The 24,730-nt window shown below is 37.4% G+C and overlaps 1 protein-coding gene across 1 annotated transcript in view; it reads right to left on the minus strand.

Annotated features, from left to right (window-relative positions):
• Positions 1-24,730, minus strand: part of abcc2 (ATP-binding cassette, sub-family C (CFTR/MRP), member 2) — a 174,450-nt gene that overhangs the window by 115,666 nt on the left and 34,054 nt on the right. Inside the window, exons 5-9 of the mRNA XM_028795700.2 lie at positions 21,058-21,180; positions 19,275-19,330; positions 18,919-19,138; positions 738-898; positions 101-278 (exon numbers count right to left, since the gene is read on the minus strand). Coding sequence (XP_028651533.1) covers positions 101-278; positions 738-898; positions 18,919-19,138; positions 19,275-19,330; positions 21,058-21,180 — 738 coding nt within the window. The remainder of the gene's footprint in view (positions 1-100; positions 279-737; positions 899-18,918; positions 19,139-19,274; positions 19,331-21,057; positions 21,181-24,730) is intronic.

Below are 24,730 nucleotides of genomic sequence, written 5' to 3' on the forward strand. Positions count from 1 at the left end.
AGTTCATCTTTCATTTCCACTACCAATATTGCTACTCCAGCCATCTTATCATACAAAAATTCATTGCTATCATTCCTCACTTTATGTTTAGCATGCATACCTTGTTATACACAGCTGCCATAATTGCAGTGCGGACTTTCATCCCCAAGAGGAAACAACGTTGAAAGTATTGTTGAAGTAACATAGACTGTATCAGAGCAACCACAAACAGTAGTATAGCGTACATATATCCCTTCCATTCAAAAACAGATTTATCCTCAGTGAAAGAGACCATCAGTCTAAAAAAAAAACCACAACATTAGCATTGGCACTGTACTCAAATTCACAAATATATGTAACAAAATGTGATTCAGAATAATATATCTTGATGTCTTTAAGACACCTAAAACCATCACACTACATTTATTGTTATATTCTCAAATGTCAGTTCACCATTTCCCAAATATGCTAAGGAGATAGCCATTTAGAAGGCTACTACTATGCACTGCTTGGGGTAGGAAGTTTAATCTTTCTTGGATCCCTTTGAATTCTTTTCATTTGGGCGATGTCCTTGATGTCACCCAGTTGTCATACTAATAAACCAACCAAAACCCTCCACTATGCTGACTGTAAAATGGCATAGGATAAAGCATTGCTACTCAGCAAACCTTGTATCTATCAGTTACCTCTGTGTTTTGAATCTGTGGTAAGTCAAACAACATTCAGATAGTTACACATGAAAAGTAAAATATACTGACTTCAGGAGCTGTGGACTGATGAATACAAGCAGATCATGGAGCAATTTTAAGACTGCAGATTCAATAAGCATCCTTATGAATGTCTTCAAAAGAGTGCTAACCATCCAGCCATTGGTGTATCCTAATTTATTTGTGTCCTTCTTCTTTTCTCCCTTGTCTTCCTAGGAAAAAATCATTCAGAACTTGTTACCTATTATTTCTATTCAAATAACACCAACTGAAAGATTTAGATTAGATTTGAAAACAGATGGAGTTTATATTACGTTGATTATGATACAGTTATGTTTATGGTATATAAACTAATCGGTTTACTGCTTTGGATAAGGTGCTAGTCTCTCACAAGAATGCAATATAGCATATGTAATAAAAATATAAACAAAATGACATAATATCTACATTATGTACTATTATATGTCAGTTGCTTAAAAAAACTTTTTTGCAGTGTGGCGTCAGCTACGGAAAGGCTCCTTGTGTTATTATTGGGAGTCCCAAAAGCACAACAAAAAATGTTTACTAGAGGGGGAAATCCTATCCAAAATCCTGGCTAGATATAAAAAGGACCACACAGAATCTTTACAAAATAAAAGATATATTATCTCAAAATTGCTCTGTAAGTATATGAAGCTCCATACCTAACACAACACAAAAAGGAGTTGCCAGCAAGGGCAATCCAAAGCAAAAATGTCCCAATACATAATCCAAAGGCAAAGTCTAAAAGCAAAGCAAAATGGTCAGGAATCTAGACAAAATCACAAAAGTGCAGCACAACACAAGAAATCTCATTAACTCCTGAGCACAATCAAAATGAACCACTAGGAAGTTTGGGAGACTCTCCAGATTTATAGGGCGAATGGCAGTTCCTGGTGGTGATTGGCAGGTGGTTGTGCCTCTTTAGGAATCATCCACAAAACACATGAAACATAGCACAGACATAGAAAATAAAGCAGACAATAAACAACAATAACATTAACATATCACAACAGCTTAAAACTGAGAAAGACATAAAACAAGACTTTGAACCCCTGCCAGGAGAAGAACTCTGGCTGAGAATATAACACCTTACAAGTGTTTGTTTTTGCAAATGAACTGAGCTCTTTAAAAAGGTGTCAGAAAAACAGCAACTGAACTAAAAGCTCAACAAAACTGTCTGTGTCAGCAACTGAATTAAAATCACTCTTTTCCAAGAAAAGGTCTAATTAAAAGCAGCCACCCCCTTCTCTCCTAAAATGAGCACCTGGCTTATTTGTTTTCATCTCATTAGCAGTTCTTACATTTTCTCAAAACACACAGGATATTACTCAGTCATTATCACAAAGTCAAGGTTTTGCTATCATGAGATTTAAAAACTGAACGTTCTAGCTCAGCAAAATACTCTAAATCCTGCTTTGCCTTTTAACTTTCCCAGAATACACTGCACTTCTGGTCAAAATTCTGGTCAATTTCCCTATAATCTTTACACATTATTATTTTGTTTTTCTCTTATCCATTGCCTAGGCTTATTAATTTATACATTAGCATTTACACTTTAATATTTAGGAGGCTCAATAGGGTTAAATGAAAATGTCTATATCTATTTAGTGACACATACAGTTAAAGTAAGGTGAAAGTTTAGGGTTAGGGTTAGCCAAAGGAACCAAATAATACACAATAAAGGGTGCTTATTTTATTAGAAATTAACAGAAGGGAGAGAAAAAAAAACAAAAAGGAAAACACAGTGCAGCAAAATGACAAATGTAAAATCAAATCCAATACTGTACACCCGTTTCTTTCTCGTTAGTCACGAATTTACAGCAGCTCAGCCAATAATGCAGACTGATTTATACTCCACAACACCATTATTTGTGCTGATACACTTCTTGGGGCATCAATATATATGAGGGCAATCCCAAAAGTAAGGTCTCCTATTTTTTTAGAAATACAAACAACCGTTTATTTTCTATAATATTTACATCATTTTAAAGGTTACAGAATTATTTATTTTTCTACATAATCGCCATTTTGGTCAATGCATTTTTGTAGACACTGTGGTAGTTTTAGAATGCCCATGTCATACCAGCTCACCGCCATGTCCTTCAGGAAGCGTTGAACCTCATCTTTCACCTCTTCATTGGAGCAGAATCACCTTCCGGACAAATGTTCTTTCAACTTAGGGAACAGGTGGTAGGCACTGGGTGCAGAGAGCATCCAGAGTGATCCGCCGATCTTTACGCATGTTTTCCTCAACCTTCGCGACTGTCTCGTCGGAAATTGACGGTCTCCCACTCCTTTGTTCGTCGTGAATTTCAGTACAACCGGCTGTAAACTCTCTACACCACTTGCGAACATTTTTGACATCCATGCACGACTGTCCATACACTTCTGTCAATTGGCGATAAATTTCAACCGGTTTAAAGCCTTTTGCATTCAAAAATCGAATAACTGCGCAAACTTCGCACTTGGCGGTAGCATTCAACGGGAGCTCCATTTTCAAGGGCTGCCAAGCCAAGATTGAGCATCCCAGCAAAGCCGCGTATGTTTGTTTGGGAGTGGAGGAAGCACTAATCACAACAGTGTGGCCAACAGCCATACGAACAGTTTCTCTACGTCCCCACCACTTTGGAGACCTTACTTTTGGGATTGCCCTTGTATAAAGGAAGCACTATCCTCTGTTGACTGTTACCAACACTGGAGATGCCTTTTGGTTATGAAGGTTTGGCCAGACCCATCTTCTGTGTTGTCTCTACCTTATTCCCTCTTTTGTGGCTAGCACCCTTTTCCCAACCCGGCACCCTGTATCAAGTGTTTTTTTAGAAAAAGGAAGTAGGAGAAGTCAGTAAAAAGGCAAGTCAACAAAAATCTAAGCACCAAAGTTCAAGAGAGTAACCAAAATTCACAATCCAAAGAGCAAGCCAAAGTCCTACCATAAACTATTTATCCTTTCCCTCACTATTCACTTTATTGAAGATCCAAGCTCAGACACCAGAATGTATGCACTTCCATCTTGTCATGGTGGTGGTATCAAGAAGTGACAAGCCATGCCAATGTGACCAACAACAAATGTCATTATGATAAACAATATGTCTGTCTTTATAGAAATAATGTAGAAAATGTCTGCACCTATAAATCAAAGAACACGCAAAATGCTGACATGGTCATATCTCCAATATAAAAATAAACCAAAATTTAACTAACATCAAAAATATTATGAAAAGCACAGTGAGTAAATTATGAAGTCTTAAATACACTCATGGCTGTCTATCACAACCTGAATATAGGAGGATCCCTTTTGGAAGGCCTTTACATGCAGAATAACTTCAAGGAGGTCAAAGAGTAAACAAAAATGAAAACCTCTTAATCTAAATAAACAACAGGTAGTCATAAACACAGAGAAAACACAAAATGGTAAAGTAAGACAAAACCTATAGATCCGTGCTGCTATATGGGTCTTTAACTGCTACCATCCTCTTGGGAGGTCACACATTTGCCATCCTACAAAACAATGCAAATCACCCCCCTTATCACCCCAGTCTCTCCTTCTCTCTCAATCCCAGCCTGTCGTTGTCCCACCAGTTGAGCCTTCACCCCAACACTCCTCCCACTAGCTCTGTTAACATCACCTTGGCTAAAGGGTGGCTATAAACTCCCACTGGGGTCACTTTCATTTTAAAATCGCTACTCCGGGGCTAGAATTTGCTTAATTTAAGTCACTAAATGTTTTAGAGATTTCTGTATAAAACAGTCAGTAACATCATCATGCATAATTATTTTTCATCAATGGAGTGAAGGATGGATGGATGGATATGTGAATAGATTTATCAAGACAAATGCATTAGCCTTTTCCCTACCTCTAAAAATCTATACGGTTCTAACAATAATAAATGTGCCTTTAACATTGCATTCATAATTCAGGCATATTTTGGCAGTTTATTCTCGTGCCTGTATTGAACTTTCCATTCCCTTGGTAGTTTTGTTCTTTCTGGAACACCGCAGTGTTTTTTCGCTAGCCTGTCATTACTGAAATAATTTCAGTTACCATGGGGAGGTTATTTTAACCTCCGATTTTTCATTGACAAACAATGCCTGTTGCCTTTTTGTTACAAGCCTCATAATCTCTTCATGCTTCTTAAAACCAGAAGATAATTTTAGATTTCAAAAGCTCTTTAGATTTGACAGCCTGTTGGTGTCTATGGAACAAAATGTCCGGTTGAGCCAGGTGGGCCTCTCTAGGGTAAACATCTTATTACTGAAAAAAATCCTTTCCTGTTCCTGTTGGACTGAAATACAATTAGACATTAAAAAATGCCAGGCTGCTCATAATGCCAGACTAAACAAAGCAGGCAACAATTTTCACTTTTAGTTACCCCAAGTGTTCATATGGTGGAGTATGTTCTGCCAAAATGCTCTCTATGTTTGTATCGAGTCTATGAGCATACTGCTTGATTCTATCCCTAGTCTTGGATTACAGTCTTAAGTCTAGTGTAAAGAATATGGTCGATAAAAAATAAAGATTACTGGGTTGCTACTTGGTTGGCATACTGCTCAACACCACTACATCACAGCTGTTGAGGCCTGGGCTTCATCCTATTATTAAGGGGGTCCATCTGTTTTCCATATTTAAAAAAAAAAAGGATTCTGGCAGACTCCGGATTGGTTCTTGCCTTCAGCTGCACAACAGGCCCACATTATTCTGTAGCTGAGTGAGGAAAAAAGATGAAAATTAAAAGATTTGATGTGCTTTTTACAGTTTGCCCCATTTCATACACACAAAAAATGAAACTATGCACACAATTGTGAAAACGTGAAGCTCATGTATCAATCACATGTCTCCAAATTGCCAAAATCTAAGCACAATTCCATTGGTCTCACTAAAAATATCATTCTAAATCATGATTTTTCAAATCCTTGAACACAAAACACACTTTGTTCACCTAGAAACGCTGGCCTTCAAAATGCAATACTCGGAGTACCAGTTAGTCTCATGCATGATGCACCGTGCAAACTCAGTTGGAAGAACAATTCAATCGTGTGTCAGAGTATAAAAGAGGCCTCAAGTGACTTATATAGGTGTTAGACAAGAAGATGGAGCAGCAAGAACACAGAGGAAGAGGAAGAGTGAGAAGAAGAGGAGGCCTAGCAGGCCGTGGAGGCCATCCAGGATGAGGAGGAGGAGGAGGAAGAGGAAGGCAAAGGCACACCAATATTTCCATTGACATACGTGCAACTTTGGTGGACTCCGTAATCAGTCATGGCCTAACCAAGTTGGGTAGCGAGTCCAGCCGAATTATTCGAGCCTTTAGGGAAGCGAATAGGTAAGTAACCACTTGAGAAGTTTTACAGTATACATTAACTTTATTGCTTCTATGGATATCTACAGTGCTCACAGAAATGAACCCTACAGTGTAATGTTTTGTCTTACATTTACATAGTGTGGCGGATGGCCGGGACCCATGCCCGGCTGGGATGCCCCTTTGACACTGGAACGGTGGAGCAGCCATGGGATGCACACTACGTTCCCCGGAATGCATGGTGGCAGCCCCCCTGGGTTACATTGGGGCTACAGGCGTGGGAGTTCAGGGCAAAGCCCTGTTGGGCTCCGTGGCCACCACCGGGAGGAGCTGCATGGCTTAATGAGCCCGTGTGGGCTGGAATGCAGCCACACCCGGAAGTGCAGCCTGAATTAGGTTAATTATCACATGAAGCATTTCTGGGTGGGCTATAAGAAAAGCCTGCAGCCACTACTTGAGGCGCCAGAGTCGGGAGGAGGAGGACAACAACAACAACAACACAGCAAGAAGCTGCCTGGGAGGAGTGGAGGAAGAAGAAAGTGATTTTTGTGGGTGTTTTTCTTTGGTTGTGTGTTTTGGGACTGTGTACAGCCTGTGGGACATGGGGAAGACGTGCCCCATTGCTGAAGAACAAATAAATCTTTTATTTTCATTTTCACGTGCCTCCGGTGTCAGGTCGGCACCAACCAAGCGCTTCTGCCACAGTAGCTATACAGTAAAATCTGTACCCTATAATGTATGTATATACTTTTCACAGAACAGAAAGACAGCCAGTAAAAGGTGGCAGAGGCCAAAAATTCACAGATGAGCAAGAGACCACCATAATCAACATGGTTTTGGAAAATAATGCCATCACCCTGAGGAAAATCAGAAACAGAGTCCTGGGAGACAATATTCATTTCACAAACACTGACCAGGTCAGCCTGTCCACAATCGACCGCGTCTTGATTCAACACCATCTGAGGATGAAACAGGTATATTGTGTTCCATCTGAGCACAACTCTGACCAACATGTGCTTATGAGTACAGCATCCTCTTAGTTCAGACATATCAATATGTACGTCAGTGTTCTTGTATGTAGGCCTTTTGTCTGATATGCTCATTCTCCCTTTTTCAGAGAGCACTTGAACTTAATGCCAGTGTTGTTCCCTAAGAATATATCTTAATTTGGTGAGGTTTGTTCAACCTGCAGAAGACCAGGCGGCGGGAAGAAACATCATTGGCATCTGTGCCATAGTCAATATCCCTGAGAAGCGTGGCAGAAATGTCACAACATGTGCTGTTATTGGTCAGTGTGAGGTCATACATCACCATGCACAACTTGGTCCCTATAACACTCTCCCTTTGCTAGTGTTCCTTGACAAACTTAAAAATATCCTCACCCTCCTACAGGAAGAGGAACCAGAACAGCCCACCTTCGTTGTCATTTGAGATGATGTAATTTTCCACCAGGCCGCTCTGGTCCGTGACTAATTTGCCAACAACGCACATTTTGTAGTGCTGTACCTTCTACCATATTCCCCATTTCAAATCCAAAAAAAGTGGAAAGTGCATCAATGCAGACCTCACGAGTTTGTGGCACTACTCCAGGCAATGGAGGAGGCATGTGATGACATCTATACAAATGAATGCCAGGAATGCATTCACCATGCCAGACGTTTTCTTCCTCGCTGCTTGGCTAGGGAGAACATCACAGCTGATGTGGATGAGCTCATCTTGCCTGACCAGGATCAGAGGCGGGATGCAGAGTGATTTGTTTCATTGCATTTTGCAAGTGTTTTGACAGTTTATCTGGACACTTTGTTTTGCAGTAACAAATAAATATTTCTTTTGTTACCTTTTTGTATGTGTGCATTGATTTCTTTGTAGTGTTTCTCATTGTACTTACATTACATAAATTAAATTACTGAGTTTTGCTATGGACTACATAAAATAGGTAACATCTGTGTTGCATATACATGTAGTACTGTAAATGCTATTTTGAGACAAAAACCCTAGACTTCACCAAAATGAGAACAAAGTAACTTACTTCCACACACTTGTGTGTGTCTGAATATGTAACATGGCTTCATGAAGCCAAAACATACATGAACACTTTTGATGGTAGTGTGTTGAATTTATCACATCAGTGTTTTTTGATGCTCTGTAGGACATAAACATATGATATCTGTGTGTATCGTTTTGGTGTGTTACACACGTGTGAATAGGAGGAAGCTGAGTGAACCGAAAGAAGGTAATTCCACACCAGGCCAGGGGGTGGCGGGGTGCACATAACTTTCCTCTGTTTCCTTTGCACACCAGATACGGGAAAACCTGCCTGATTTCTCTGCAAAGACATCACTTCCAATTCCGGCACCACGAAAGATGTCACTTCTGGTTCCGGCGCCATCATGAAACATCACTTCCAGTCCCAGCATCCAAGATGACATCATTTCCAGGACCTGGTCTATAAAGACGCCATTTTAAACTCACTGAATCAGTTCAACTTGAGAACTCGACCTGCACACTTAAGTGCTTATTTAAAACCGTTGCAGTCAGGTATAACTTGTGGGTGGCTGCCCCAAACCTTTCTACGTGTCCGAGGCTGACTTATTTTACAGGTGGAAGAAATCAGTTTGAGAAGCGAGAACCTGGTTTGGAGTGCCGTGTTTCATTCTGCAAGAGATTTATGGAGTTTTTACAAAGTAGGTAACTCTTTTCAGTTTTTGTTTAGAGTTTTGAGAAACTGAGCCACAGTTTCTGGAAATGTGTTTAAACATTTGGTAAAAACTGTATTACACTTTAAATTGCATTGAGAGAGTACATATGACAAAAGGGATGACATAAATAATCAGCTATTGTAATTTTTCAGTGCCTGTACTTAAACCGATTCCCGGTTCCTGACCATTCTGCAACTTGGTTATACTTAATGTATGTTGTCTGGTGTTTACTTCCCCAGTCTGGTACGTTATATGTTTAATCCTGATATGTTTATTTTTTTATGTCATACTTTTGTGTATCTGTTACTATTGTTTATTGCCACAGCTCTGTATTTTAAATCCATGTCTGCTGCACTATGTTGTTATGTTTCAGTATTAGAAGAACTAGCAATAAAACCTATTCATTGTACTTATGTAACATCCAACTGAATCATATCATATATAGACAACATCTTTGTGTTCCTATGAACAATCACATTCCAAATTTAACTTTCCAGCAACACATTCCTTTCGCTATCTTCAAATTAGAAATTTTCTTAAACAGAACCTTCCTGATTTTCCTCATCTCACGCCTTCCTCTATGCTGGAAAAAATATTGATCAGTTTCAAGGACTTAGACAGCATTTCTACAATATATAAAATCATTTTACAGTCCCTCCCTTTCAAAGATCTAAGAGGACAATGGGAAAAGAATCTCTCACTCAACATATCAGTAACGGAGTGGAAGGGAGCAATGCAGAGAATTCACTCAAGCACCATATGTGCAAAGCATACAATTATTCACCTAAAAATTATATATCGAGCACATCTGTCTCGCTTAAAATTGTCCAAAATGTTTCCAGGACAAGATCCAACCTGCGAACGCTGCAATCAAGCTCCAGCCTCACTGGGTGACATGTTTTGGGACTGCACCAAATTAACATCATTCTGGACCAAAATATTTAAGTACCTTTCAGACAGCCTTGGGGTCACAATCCCTCCTAATCCATTAACAGCTGTAGAGAAGGATAAACAAACTATGATCGCCTTCACTACACTATTGGCATGCAGACTTATTTTTATTCTGCTGCCCATGCTCCCTTTCTTAGGGGTGGGGGTTGATTTGTTTTCAATCCTATGTTTTGTAAAAATTGATCTATTTGTATGGAAAGATTACAATAACATCAATAAAATAAAATAAAAATAAATAACTGTTCTCTATTGCATTAAAAGCCAAAAATAAATATCAAAAGCCAATGCTATGCAATTCTTTCAAACACAGTCAAATAGCAATGACACAGACAAAAAGAAAAATGAAAAATTAATGAATATCCGCAAAATGCACAACTGCACTTTCAGAAGCTACGCAGTAGTAAAAAAGCAGAACAAAAATATATGGTTATTTTCCTGTAATAATAATCATTGAAATCCAGGAAGATGTTCCACAAAAGATCAACCGAACAATCAGCTCACCACTTCTCCTCCAACAACCACCTCTACAACTCTTTTAATTTGGTGATCTTTTCAGAAAAGCACTTTCTCCTCTTTCTACTGCTACAAAATGATCCGCAGATCAGAAGGCCAAGATCCCTAGTGTCTGGCTGGGTGTTGTATCTGCTTTGGCATTTTCTCAGTCAGTCTCTGCAGACATTCTCTGGACTTCTCCAGTTGGAATGTTTCATTGTGGTAGAAAAACTCTAAAACTAATTCATTCAAACTGGCATATGCATGTACACTGACGTGTGTGAGTTCTCTTTGCCACATGTTAGTGGCTTCCTGAACTCAATGATGGCAACCATTACTTACTTCCATCTCCATGATGTCAGGCTGCCACTGGGATGCCAAAGATGTGTTAGTTTTCTTCCAAAACCTGCAAGTCACCAAGTGTCATACCCCCTATGGTGAATCTTTGCCGAAGCAGGCCCTCATGCCGCTATGGAGCTACTGACAATGGAGTGGATCTCAACACACCAAACCCGTTTCTACATATAAGTGCAGTCTTAACTGTTTACAAGGTCTCTCTCAAGCTATAAATTGTCAAACACAAAAGTAACAGTAACTTAATGACACGGCCCACCACATGCTTACATAACAGCATATCCATGTCTTTTGAAGAAGACATAAAAAACCAAAAAGCAAAACATTGATGTGAGATTCAGCCATTTTAAAAAGATGACCAGCTTTTTGCTTCAGTTCACTACTCATCTTCCTCCATGGCAAACTATTTTACAAAAATATTGCCAGCTGACGTCTGTAATCCTAATAGACTATATTGGCAATCTGTACTAATCTCTATTATTCTCTGCTGTCTATTCCAGTTCTTCTGTGGTGGTGTTCTGCATCACCACCTCCTGATCAAGGCACCATGCAGCCCCCTGATATGATGAAATAAAGGTGGGTGTCTCATATGTCCACAAGAACAACTTCATCAATAACTATCATATGAAGCCTAAAAACAAAGAGGACTGATGTAGGAACGTTTATTTCAGGTAGAATGCCCAGTGAGGGCTGGGTGGTCTTTTGGCCTTTGAACCCCTGCAGATTTTGTTTTTTCTCCAAACTAACTGGAGTTTTTGTTTTGTTTTGTTTTGTTTGTTCTGTGGTCCTGGCAATTTGACCTTACCTTGTTTTATTGTTACTTAATCTTTAATATCATTTCCTTAATTGTTTTTCTTTTCTTGTAACTTTTTCTTTGTCATCTTGTAAAGCACTTTGAGCTACACTGTTGTATTAAAATGTGCTATATAAATAAATGTTGTTGTTGTATGCTAGAGCATATTTGTGTGCTTCGGAGGACTAGTGAGTAGGAATATTGAGCACCCGTGTAGCATGCAATCAAGGGATATTAACTGAACAAACTTTATAGATATAAATTTAGTTTATTCAGGTTGAAGTTTAGTGCCAATGTTTTAGCATAGGCAGAATGATCATTCCTGCTTAACAGTGTTAGGGTCTGCATGGAGTCCTGCATGTTCTCCCAGCGTATTAATGGTTTTATTTTGCATCAGTGGCTGTCAGTGAGTTTACTCACTCAAAAACATTGTCCTCAGTTCTTTTATCACCGTATCCTCAGCAACAGCGACTCATCCTGTCCTAAAAAATTTAATAATTAGTTATTGGTCATTCAATTTCTTTCCTCAAGGTTGTGCAGTATTTTTTTTTTATCCTGCCCCGATACACCACAGAAGGTACAATGTACAGATAGCTTGGCTCTTTCACCTAGTACAGTACTACAAATCTTCACAGAAACACATTGCAGTGTAATCAGATCAGTTCAGATGTATTGTAATTTGTACAAAGTACTCTGAGACTCATATGTGCTCATTTCACTGCACCGACACTTGATGTGAATCTTGCTGCAGAAGCCGTGTGAAATAACAACGCAGAATGTAATGGGTGAAAAGTAGGTGCTGTTTTGAAAAAAATAATCATAGGATGTGAGCACACATCTGTCTGTTATTACAAACCACAGCAGAACATAACAGTTGAAGATATGGAATTGCAGAGGCAACAGTAGGATAATAAGCATAAAATAGCTGGCTGTGAGCAGACAAATAAACAAGAAATGTATCCTTACCTTGAGAAAATAGTACCAAGAATCTGTGATAAAATTCCCAGTTTATTTTTGTTGTCACAAGAATCCTTTAGAAATGGGGAAGGCACATTTTCAAAAATCAAAAACTTTGCTACTTTGGCAAATGGGTTAACTTGAGGATTTTCCCACTTAATTATTAAACAAAATCGGAAAACAGGGCAGGGAGACACCATTAAGCATAAATGCAAAAGTACAAAAACCAATAAGGGAAAAATGTGGAGTCGGAGAAGACTTGTTTCTGTACTTTATTATTTTTGACAATTATTTTCAAATTTTTATTTTTTTAGTCTAAGGTAATAAAATATATGGTTATATTTGTCATATTATATTTCCTCACCTTTCCATTTTTTCATTTTATCTTCTTATTTTTTGTAAATTTTCTTTTTTAATGAAATATTTTATATTTTTTTCTTTCAACATTTTCCCTTTTCAGTTTTCAATTTGTACCTTTCTTTTATAGATTTTGTAATTGCTCTGTGTTGTTTCCCTTCTTGTTTTTCCCTTAGGTTGAGCCCAGGGGGTGATGCCTCCCAGTTCTGCAGGGGTGCTATCAGCTGAGCCCCATTTTAGAGACTTGTGAGGCCAAGGCAGACCTCAGGGGCACTGAGTTAATTCTCTTTATCGTATATCTCTCTGTCCCTCCCTTTCGCTCTCCACCTTTATGCTTTTTTAATGTTTTATTTGTTCTAAATATATACAATACAAAAAACATGTTATAATGTAATAATCAAACATACATTTCAGTAAAACAATATTAAGTAATTCAAAAGTCTGTTCAATCAGAAATACAAAGAATCCCATATTTGTCAGAAACTATTAAGATATAGTTATAAACCACACCAAAAAAAAACAAACTGACCCAAAACAGAAAGCTAGTTAATAATAAAAATAGGCCAACAGGGAAGCTGGCGATAGCTCAGCAGTCTTATTTTAGAATACGAATAATGAATTCTTGCCAAATTCTAAAGAAGCTCTGCATAATTCAATGCAAACAAATTTGGATTTTGTAAGAGTTTTAGATAAAATAAGGCACCATTTACCCATCAAATTATGGCAGGTATTTTAGGATTCTTCTAAGTGAAGAGAATTAGCCAAAACACAAATATGTAGAGTCGGAAATAATTGTCAGATTATCACCAGATAGCTTAAAACCTTCTGGAATAGCCACAGACACTGCTTTAAGAGGATCTGCAATGGTTATAAATCCTACACTATCTGATAGATAAGAAAAAAATCTTTTCACAAAAGGTTTTTAATTTTAGACAATCCCAAAACATGTGCTCGGGTGAGACGGGACCTACCTGGCATTGTTCACACTTGGGGTTAAATACCTGATATATTTTAGATAGTTTAAACAATAGACACGCCTGTTGAATGATTTTCTGCTGATTACAGTGTGCTCTTCACAATTTGCTAAAGAATGAATGTTATAAATTAAGGAATTCCACTGCTTCAAATACAGGTAGAGAAATCTCTTTACTGGCATTGCTAAAGGTGGTCTAGCAGTCAGCACAATGACAATAATTGACCAAGTCTGGAAATGCTGCCAATATTCTACTCACTATTAGTTAAAATATTTTTGAGTGTGAGCTGAGGTGGAGAATTAGAGAAGTCAGACAAATTCTTTTTTTGTTTTTTTTTTTTCAAAATTTCTAACGTGTAAATAGAAAAGTAAGTGTGACAAAGACAATTTAAATTTACAACACAGCTGATTAAAAGGTACAAACATATTATCAATATAAAGGTCTCCAAGGGTAGAGATAGCTAGCCACTTCCAGAATTTAAATACTGCATAATGGCAGGAGGGTTTGAATGGAAAGTTATCCTAAAATGAAGCAGCAGACAGCAATGTCTTTTTATTAAAAGTTTTTATGCATTGGTTACATAAAAGGTTACATAATTTGAGCAAGTAAAGCATAATCTGATTACGGCAGTAATTATTAAAGACCAGAACACACACAAAAGCATATAGAAAGAACTTTCAGAATTTTGTTTCATCATCCAACCAGTCAGGCATGTTTTCAAACTGGCGTCTTCTTTCCTTTGTTTTAAATTTCACAACACTGTATATTATAGCTGAAAGTTCAGTTTCCCCATGTCACCTTTCGATTTCGATCTTTGTAATGCTGAATTTTTGCCTGTTTTATAAATAAGCTCATAACAGACTGAAGCTTTATAAAAATGATTTATTAACAATTATAAGGATGTTATACGATATGATTTGTGAGGGTGCTTGCATGGCACTAAACAGAGATGCAATCTAATAAAAAAATTAAATTACTTAAAAAAGTAGCACTAACATTGGAGGAGAGGATGTCTCAAGCATCCATGTCATAAAATGGTGGAAACCAATCAATCTAAAATTTTAATTTAAATTGGTAAAGGTTAGTTTGGGATTTTGGGATTGTTTGATTGTAAATTTTGGCCTTTAGTCTCTCTTGCCCTATTTATATATAATTTGGCTTCAACGTATTGTTTGATAAACAGTGTTTTTTATATCTTGGAGTTTTGGTGTCATTTCATAAAAAGCTTTTGTATTTTGGCCTACTTCTTCTTTTTTTTTGGCCTCAAAATAAATAAAAAGCTGACCTGGAACCTCATGTATAAAAGTGGGAATTTATAAAACCCAAACTTGGCATGGAAACTGGCTTAAAGTTATGGAATGTTTTGACAATCTGTAAGTCCTACGTAGAATTTATTATGTGTTGGCATTGTAACAACACCAGTCAGCAGGACAATTAAGTGAACAGAAAATCTTATTTCATGATGCACTTTATTGTCACATCCTGATGATCTAGAGCTAATTATATCACAATTAACTGACATGTCTTCTCAATACTGCTGTCTTCAATGTTGGTAATCACCCCTAATGCATATACTTAATAGGCTACACACCAAGGCAATTACTATCTATTTGGTCTATGAAAAGGGAGAGCTGTGTATTGCACTTAGTGCACTTCCACTACATAAATCACAGTCAACATGAAAAGTAACGCTTGTGCACGTGACTGCCGCCCCACCCTGACTCCTCACAGAATTTTGCATATTCAGTGTTCGGTTAAAAGACAATGGAAAAAGCACGTGAAAAAAAATTTCAGTGAATGCAAAGTTGAGGCAAGGAAATACGTACTATTTGTTGGCTTAAGCAATGGTATAAACAAAAAAAGGAAGAGAAAGTTCAAGTTGAGAAAGTCACACAGTGCCTGAAATAAAAAAGAATTTGGTCAGATATCAAAGTCGCCGTAAAAAGGCAGGTCGTTGCCCATTCCCTGAGTGTCATACGAAAGCGTATAAGGGTACAGAAAAAGGAGAAAAAATAGGGACACAGTGAAAAAAAGGTCAAAATGTCTACTTCAATTTTGTAGTTTATTTTGTCATTAAAGTAGAACATCGTAAATTTAATCTTTTCTCAGATCCCATCGTAACTAAAGTAGTACATTAAACGCTTTGTATAGTATGGGTTCTTCTATGTGCTCTAGGTGTGTGAATCACTATGTGCTTCTTAAATGGGATTTCACTAATGCCGACAGGACACAGAATACATTACATTCATGATATTACAGCTCTCTGAACAATTTAAATACTAAGATGTATACTTGATATCATGTTCATTTGAAATTCATTAAAGCATGTATTAAACAAGGGGGCATGGTGCGACAGCAGTAGTGATGATCTGGCTTCCTGTCCAAAGATGGTTCCTGGCTCCCTCAAGATGTTTGCTTGGACGTGCGTGACCCTTGATGAAATAATTTATTGCAGCAGTACTGTCTCTTTCAAATGTACTAACCTCCAATTCCTGTCCTTCCTTTTCTTTCTCCAAGTAACCAATTGCCACACAATAAGTTCAGTAATAAATATCAAGCCATCTGTAAGCTTAGAACGCCAATTTTTCAAAACTTTTAAGGAACATTTAAATGTCTTCATAGTACATGTTTAATTATTCCATCCATCTGTTGTGGAAGCCAGCCCCGGAAACAGACAGACAGACACCTGAATGTCTACAAAAAGCACACATTTATTTACACAATGTCCACACAGCACACGATGCCCCTGCACCACACACCCTCTTCAAGGGCCCTCCAACGGTCCTGCACCACCTCCACTCCTCTCCACCGAGCTCTGTCTTCTTCCTCCTGACTTCAGCCAATGACTGGAGGGAGGCAGCCCCTTTCATGTCCACCTGGACGTGCTCCAGGTGCTCCCTGATTGACTTCCTGCGGCACTTCCTGGTGTGGTGGAAGTGCCGCCTGAGCACCCGGAAGCCCTCCGGGTGTCCCCGGTATTCCTTCCCCCAGCGCCTCCGAGTGTGGCAGTAGTGCTGATATCCGAGGCCACACAATCGTCCGGGTGCCTCCTGGCGGTGGCGACAGGTCATAATAGGGTTGAGCGTCTATGCTTAAACCCCGTGGCCCCCATACCAGGCGGGGCGACTGCCCTCTTGTGGTCCTGGGAAGGCACAGTCCCTCTCCTGGTCCATCCAGGCATGGCGACTGGGCACAATCCCTAGCCAACCACCACACTGTCCATCCCCGGGTCGCGCCAGTCCCAGCAAGCATACAGCGCAAGGTAGGAACAATCCCTAAATGGGGCATCAGCTCATCGCTAATGCGCCACTGTGCCCACACATTTACTGTAATTACTAACAGTATACACTATTTAAATGAAGTTAACAATTTATTTGTATAATGTAATATATATACTTTAATGCACTTCATCTTAAAAATAATATCAAGATCTCCAAGAAGATGGCTTTTGGAAATCTAAATCAATTCAGAAGCCAGTGGTTATCATCCGTAAATATGCACTCTCTTGTATTGAATTGAATTGAATTCCTTTATTGTTATTGTATGGTAAAATGAGATTCAATATGCAAATCTCAATAAACTTATTTTCCTATAAAATAATAAAATAGCAATAATAATAATAATAATACGATAAAAACAATGAAAAACACACAATATGAAAGCATAAGTACAATATACATGTACATATATAGTGCAAATAGTGCAAATGGTTCATAAAGTGTTGTGCACTTTATGCTCAGGTTGTGCAATATTACATATGTAGTGCAAGTTTACTCACTCCAGGCAGCCAAACCCCAAGCTGAAGAAGAAGGACGTCAGGCCTACACAGGCCCAAAATATGACACTGACTTTTAAAAGTTAACTACTTTTACATGTCCCAATTGCGCAAAAAATGTCCTTTAACGGAAAGGGAAACTACAGACCCCTGGCTTTTAGGACAACACCTAAGCAATATATCCATATAAATGATTAAATTTTCCTAAAATAATTTATACACAAAAAAAAAAAAATCAAAAAAAGAGAACAAAAATGCAGAAGGCAACCTGAGGGCAAAAAGGCTTTGTCTAAAAATTGAATCAAGGGCAACCAATTTCAAATCAACAATCCAATAGTAAAATCCAATAAACAGTAGCAAAACTTCATTAAATCAGAAGATCCAATATTTTCAGAAAGATCATTACTCCACAAACTCTAGTGACACTCTACTGGGACCATCTCCTCAATCCCCTTATGAAAGCTGAGGGCGATCTCACAGTAGAAACGTCATGGTGGTCCTACCTCTTAGGGTTCCATTCACAGAACAGAAGGAACATATTCAAATAACAAATACATAATACCTAAATACTAAATATTAAATAATAAATATATGTAACAAAATTAACAAAAATTACATAAAAACAAACTCAAGAAAAATAATTAAAAATCGCAAACATACCATATATACTCACGTATAAGTCAGGTCTTGAAACCCGAAAAATCAATCATAAAATCAGACCCCGACTTATACACCCGTTCAAAAATGCGACCCTTCGTTTTTCTTCATCTTCTTGCTTCCTCCAATTTCACACCAGTTTCTCAGTCACAATTTTAGACCAGTTTCACAGACTAATTCCTTTCACCACTTCAATGACTTTTAATTTAAAACCAGCTTCATATATTCTTCTGATCGATTACTCCATCGTAGATCAGGGATGCTCTTACGATAAAGGTGTATGAGGGTGTGAGATACAAAAAAGACAAAACAGTCGCTTCGGTATAGTTCAGGTATTACTGTGTGGTCACGTAGGCACAACACATAGAAAAAAAAGGCAGTGTGCTCTCTCAGGTGGGCGTTAGGATATCATAATCTCTTGGACCAATAGCATGAGTTTTCCGCATTTGACTTATATGACCAACATTATAAAATACTGGAAATTATGCAGTAAAATCAAGCCCCGACTTATCCGAGAACTTAAACGCGAGTATATATGGTAATAATAAAACAACAACATAAACTTAAACCTGGGAACAAACACTGGCTGTAACCTAACAAGTATGCACCTAAAATCAAATTGTTCTACAATTTCATTTACTGCTAGCCATGAAAATTATTTACATTTTCAGATGCATTTTGTTAGCTACACTAGCTCTTCTTAAAATTTTACGTTTCTGCTAAGATATTTGTAAGGCTCTAAATTAACGTTTTTTCAAGATCATACATCTCAAAATTTAGTTGGCAGGATTCCTTATTGACCCCTATTAAGTGATTTAAAGTAAGTGTGCTATGACACAACCAGCTTAACGATCTCTATTAGAAAACCCACAACATTCATGACAAATTCAAGGTTTTGCATTCCTTACCATGACTAGCACATTCTGACTGACAGTCCGCCCATTCGTTAATGAGCCATCACTCTGAAGCTTATTTTTCTTCTGTCTGCTGTGTTTTTCCCGGGCTTTTCTTAGCTGATGGTTCATGATTTTCTCAAATTTGGATGACACTTCCTGCGTCTTATCATAGTCATTCAAGTCCCACAAGTCATCCATTTGGAGGGGCCGTCTGTATCCCTTAATCACCATGCTGCTCAACACAAAAGGAGGCGTTTTATCTTTTACAGTCCTCATAAAAGAGACACTGAGACCAGTCCAGGCAGATGTGTGTATTGTGGACTGAAATCCTCTGTGTGTACAACATTTGGAAAAATGTTCATTCTTACCTATTAAACCAGTTGAATGTGATTCTACTTAGATAAGATGCAACCATTTCTGGGTTCTGAAAAATATAAAACATATGAAGGCTATATTCAAATAAATGCCTAAGTACCATAGTACATACTATTCTGGTTAGCTAGTATATACATTTTTGTAAAACATTATTTTTTGGGTTGCTAAGTAAACTTTACAAAGTTTTGGCAACACTCTTGGGTATGTTATTACATACAAGGCATTAAGTTGAATCATGCTGCAGGGTTTAGAGCAGAGCTATTTAATTACAAATTTAGTTGGGCCAGATTTTCAAACCAAGAAATTTATCTGGGCCAGACATTTTCAGCAGCCAGTAAGCAGCAGGTAATAACAAATTTTAAACCAACACAATTTAATCTATTGAAAATCAAGAAATGTTTATTCATTATTTCCCTTTTAAATGTGGTTACATTGGACACAGGCATGTCAAATAGTGCATACAAACATTAAAAAAGCTATTACTGAACAGAATCTGAGGTACTAGCAATAATGTTTTCCACTTTTGAAATAAAATGTGGATATTTTGCTTACATCTGACCTAAGCATGTCTCAAAGTGCATAAAAATAGAAAAGTGTTAGGGAAAAGAAAAGTAATGAAAAATGAAAACTAAAGAAATGTAGTGTAATGCAAGATGTTGAGCTACAGATTAAGTGGAAACATAACGAGAACATCAGTTAATATGAAAGTAATATGGGGGATATTGAAAAATGTGTAGAGGAACTTTCTGGTTCTTTTGGCGTGGAATACATTGATAAAATAATTCTAAGGCTTCTGTAGCTGGCTTTACGGTGATAGACATTTTCTGTGTTGCACTTAGTATGTTTTGAGAGAGACAGTACAGTTAACAAGAATAACCGTTAAATTCTCTGCCTGTGTCTTCGATCACCGCCTCACAAACCCAACACTTATATGGCATTTAAGTAAAATCATTTGGGTTGTGGTTGATATCCATTCACACACTCATCTTGATCAAGCCTAGTAACACTTGCTGTGAAGGGTCACTGCTTTGAACATGCATGTGATTTGGCAATCAACAAAGACTTTTACAGATATTATGGCAAAGTGGCTTGGGAGTACCCAGGATGCTTCCATCTTGGCCAATTTGTGTGTGTCAGAAGGAAGGAAATGGCCATTATGGTTGTGGATGGCTAAGGAAATAGTGATTATCTCCTTCCTACTTACCTGTGGACATCTGTAACTGCAATCTTAAAAATATTGTTTCTGTAATGGCACATTACTGGGTTGTCTATTTAGATCTATTGCTTGACAAGACACCATTTCATTCTGGGAAGGGTCGTTTGCATATTATTTTGATTCTTTATGATTTGAAAAATTTTTGCAGAAATCTTTAATGCATAATAGGCTACTGTGGTGGGCTGGCACCCTGCCCGGGTTTGTTTCCTGCCTTGCGCCCTGTGTTGGCTGGGATTGGCTCCAGCAGACCCCTGTGACCCTGTAGTTAGGATATAGTGGGTTGGATAATGGATGGATGGATAATAGGCTATAGCAGGATACTGACAGATCAAGAAAACCTGAGCTTGTGTTATTATATGCAGCAGGGGGCCTTTTGAAAAACAAGAACCCATTGGTTTTTTGCATGTGTATATGTTTTTTTTCTCCTATTTACATTCTTTTATTTCACTTATGTTGTCTAACACTAATGTCTTTTATTACTATTTGTTTTTCCTGTAACCACATTTATAACTTTGAGATCCTGACCCTGGACTGTGTAGTCCTTAAGAGAATATGGTTACCTTTTTTGATGCCTCTCTTTTCTCAGCAGTAACATCCGCAAATGAAGACAATATCAACAAGATGAACTGGAGGCCATAAGAGATGTAAAAAAGGCAAAAACGAGGGAGGTCAGGAATATCACCCTAAAAAGTTAAAGACAAAAATGATAAAATGTTCAGCAAGAAGTAACATTCACCAGAAGCCAGAACTACATCCGACTCTTCAGTTTCTTCTGCAGCAGAAGCGATTAGCATGAACGTCTGTAACACAACACCATCTTTACTGCTGGCTGTTTATGATGCCCCATTCAGGGGCTGGTTCAAGAACTATGCCAGGGCTTTTATCATGACCCCCGATCTCTTTAAGCTCACTTTGAAACATTTCATTTCTCATGATGACAACTACACTTCTCTGTCTATTGCTATTCTGTCAGGCTTTTGCCTTAATCCCACTACCAAACTCACTTCCTGCACAGACAAGACACTGAATGACTATTGTCATTTAAATGTTGTCCTTCATCTTCTCAGGTGGGCTTTTTTTTTGCATTACCTTTACCTTTTTCTATTCTCAGGTAGAGCAAGCTTTTAAAATAATTTCACATTAGGTCAAGTATAAGTTAACCCCCCAATATACTTAATCGGTATGTCATGATCACTTAATATTATATATTACATTTTGAGGAATTGAAAAAAATAGATTTTAAAACAATAAAACACAAACTAGGCATTGAAACCAATAAAAAAGTGTTAGTGCTTTAATGCTTTATTTCGATCTGTCAAAAATATTTTTATTCAGTTTTTTAGAACTAGGGTGTTTAATTCATCCTGCATACTTCTCTACTGTGGCATTTTCAAAGTTTATTTTGCTTTTTTTAGCTAAACTCGTTTTAAACCTAAGAGATATTTAACAGACAGTGTACACGTCACTGACACTTTAATAATATTCCAGAAATTAAAAAAAACTTTACAAAATGACATAATCCATATACTGTACACACAATACAAAATGTGAATATCAGGAAGACAGACACCATGCAATAACATTTTACTTTGAATTTATGCAAGCTGCGTTTTTAATTTTCCAAAGCTCACAGTAAGGCAATGCTGCATGATCTGCATTATGTGAAATATGAAGCTTCTAATATAAACATTTTTTCGCACAGTTTTTAAAGGAAATAAATAAATAGAAACTTGATGTTTATGCAGTTCTCAAGGTTTATAATTAACTCAAATGTTTTTATTTCATAATGTTAAAAGTGTACCTTACCAAAGCTCCTCACCCCATGCATCAACCCTGCTTTCAGGCCTTTTCCATTCATCTTCAAGACCCATCTCTCTTCTATATCTACTCTGCATTTTCTCTCCATATCGCACCAAATGAATGTTCAACTTCCATTTGATTTTTCAGTATATTTTTCATCTCCCCATATTCTCATTATAGGATTAAAAACCTTGAAGCACAACAGCAAATTATTTTGCACCTCTACACTCCAAAAGTCTACAATACAGCACTGTACATGCTGTAGCTCATCAAAATAATTTGAGTATTCAATTTGCATTTGTAAAATGGGAACTGGAAGTATTTTCAGGGGTTAGAGGAGTGTCATAGTGCTGAAAGGTGGACACAACATCTTCCTCATTTTATCTTTGAGGAGTTCAATTTTATCAAATTCTCAATCCTGTCTGTCTTAGAACAGAATACAGGTCAAGGACGCTACATTTATAAATTCTTTTAGCTTTATAGATATTTTTTTTGCTCTCAATCAAATCTTGCAAGTTCAATGCTATTGTTTTCTCTGACCATGCCCCTTTGATCATGGGGCACAAATCATTATGCCCCACATACTCATCTCACAGCTGGCATCTTAACCCACTTTTATTAGCTAACGAGAACTGTACAGAATTTATATCTAAGCAAATTAATTTTTTAGAGACAAATGCATCCTCAGAGGTCTCTGCAGGAATACTCTGAAGGCATTTTTTAAGAGAACAGATTATTTCATATCTCTCCCACAAAAAATAAATCGAAAACCAAGAATCAACACTGCCAAGATGAATATACTTCTTAGCATCTTTTTCTATTTCAAAGCATCCCCATATACATTAATAAATCATTTGTTTAAGAAATTAGATTCAATTATAGCCCAATTTATTTGGAATTCAACATATCCACACATCCAAAGGGTGACCCTACAATGACCTAAAGCAGAAGATGGCATGGCTCTACCTAACTTTCAATTTTATTACTGGGCAGCAAATATACAAGCTAACAAAAACTGGACATTGACACAAATAGATGAACACACACAGGTTGGTCCACAATAGAAATAAAATCATGCAGCACTTCTTTATATTCCTTGCTTTGTACCTCAGTAAATACAAGTTATCGTTAATATACTAACAACGCAACTCTCCTTCATTCACTCAGAATATGGAACCAATGTAGGAAGCACTTCAAGACAGATTTTATTTGTGGCACCTCTAAATGATAACCACCTTTTTCCACCCTCTCAAAGTTACACCGTTTTTAATGTTTGGAAAACATATGGGATTAAATCATTTAGAGATTTGTACATAGATAACGTCTTTGCATCCAATGAACAATTACACTCCAAATTTCACCTCCTATTAACACAATTTTTCCAATATCTCCAAATTAGAAACTTTGCTAAACGAAATCTGCCCAATTTTCCTCACCTCCCAATCATTTCTATTCTGGAAGAAATATTGATCAGTCTTGAGGACACATTTCTGTAATATGTAAAAACATTTTAAAGTACCTTCCTTTCAAAGATTCCAGAGTACAGTGGGAAAAGGATCTCTTACTCAACATTTCAGGAAGGAGTGGAAGGCAGCCATGCCAAAATTCACTCGAGCTCCATATGTGTAAAGCATGCACATTTATCTCGTTTAAAATTGTCCAAAATATTTTCAGGGCAACATTCAACCTGTGAACATTGCAATTGAGCTCCAGTCTCATCGGGCCACCTGTTTTGGGTGTGTACCAAATATCCTGGACCAAAATCTTTAAATACGTTTCAGAGAGCCTTGGTGTCACAATCCCTCCAAACCCATTAATAACTGTGTTTGATGTACTCCCAGATGGGCTTAAAGTGGAGAAGGACAAACAAATTATAATTACCCTTACTTCACTATTGGCATGTAGACTTATCTCACTCAAGTTGCTCACCTCTTTTAAGTCAGTGGGTAACTGATGTTACATACCATTTCAAATTGGAAAAAATCAAATTCTCACTTAGAGGATCTGTTCAAAACTTTTTAAAAACTTGGCAGGATCTAATCAATAACATTTTAAAATTAGCTGTTATAGTGTGTAAAAGGATTCTCTTCCCTCTTTTCTACAGTTAAATTTTAACTCTGGCTGTTGGGCTTCCTCTCTTTCTCTTGGGTGGGGGTTGAATTGAATTTAAATTTGTGTAGAATGTTACTTGCTTTTAATAAATTCAACAACAAAAAAAAATCTTCCATTTTTATTCATAAGAAATATAAAAAAATAAAAAAAAAGGTTTCCAAAGTGTCAGTCCTCTCAGTATCAGAACTGAAGCTACCTCAGAGGTTTTTTTTCTTTTAATTTTATTGATTTTATTGTAATAATTCCATACAAATTGATCAAATTTTACAAAGATAGGACTGAAAACAAATCAACCCCCACCCCTGAGAAAGAGAGCATGGC

Source organism: Erpetoichthys calabaricus, chromosome 2 (assembly GCF_900747795.2).
Source record: "Erpetoichthys calabaricus chromosome 2, fErpCal1.3, whole genome shotgun sequence".
Taxonomy (NCBI): domain Eukaryota; kingdom Metazoa; phylum Chordata; class Cladistia; order Polypteriformes; family Polypteridae; genus Erpetoichthys; species Erpetoichthys calabaricus.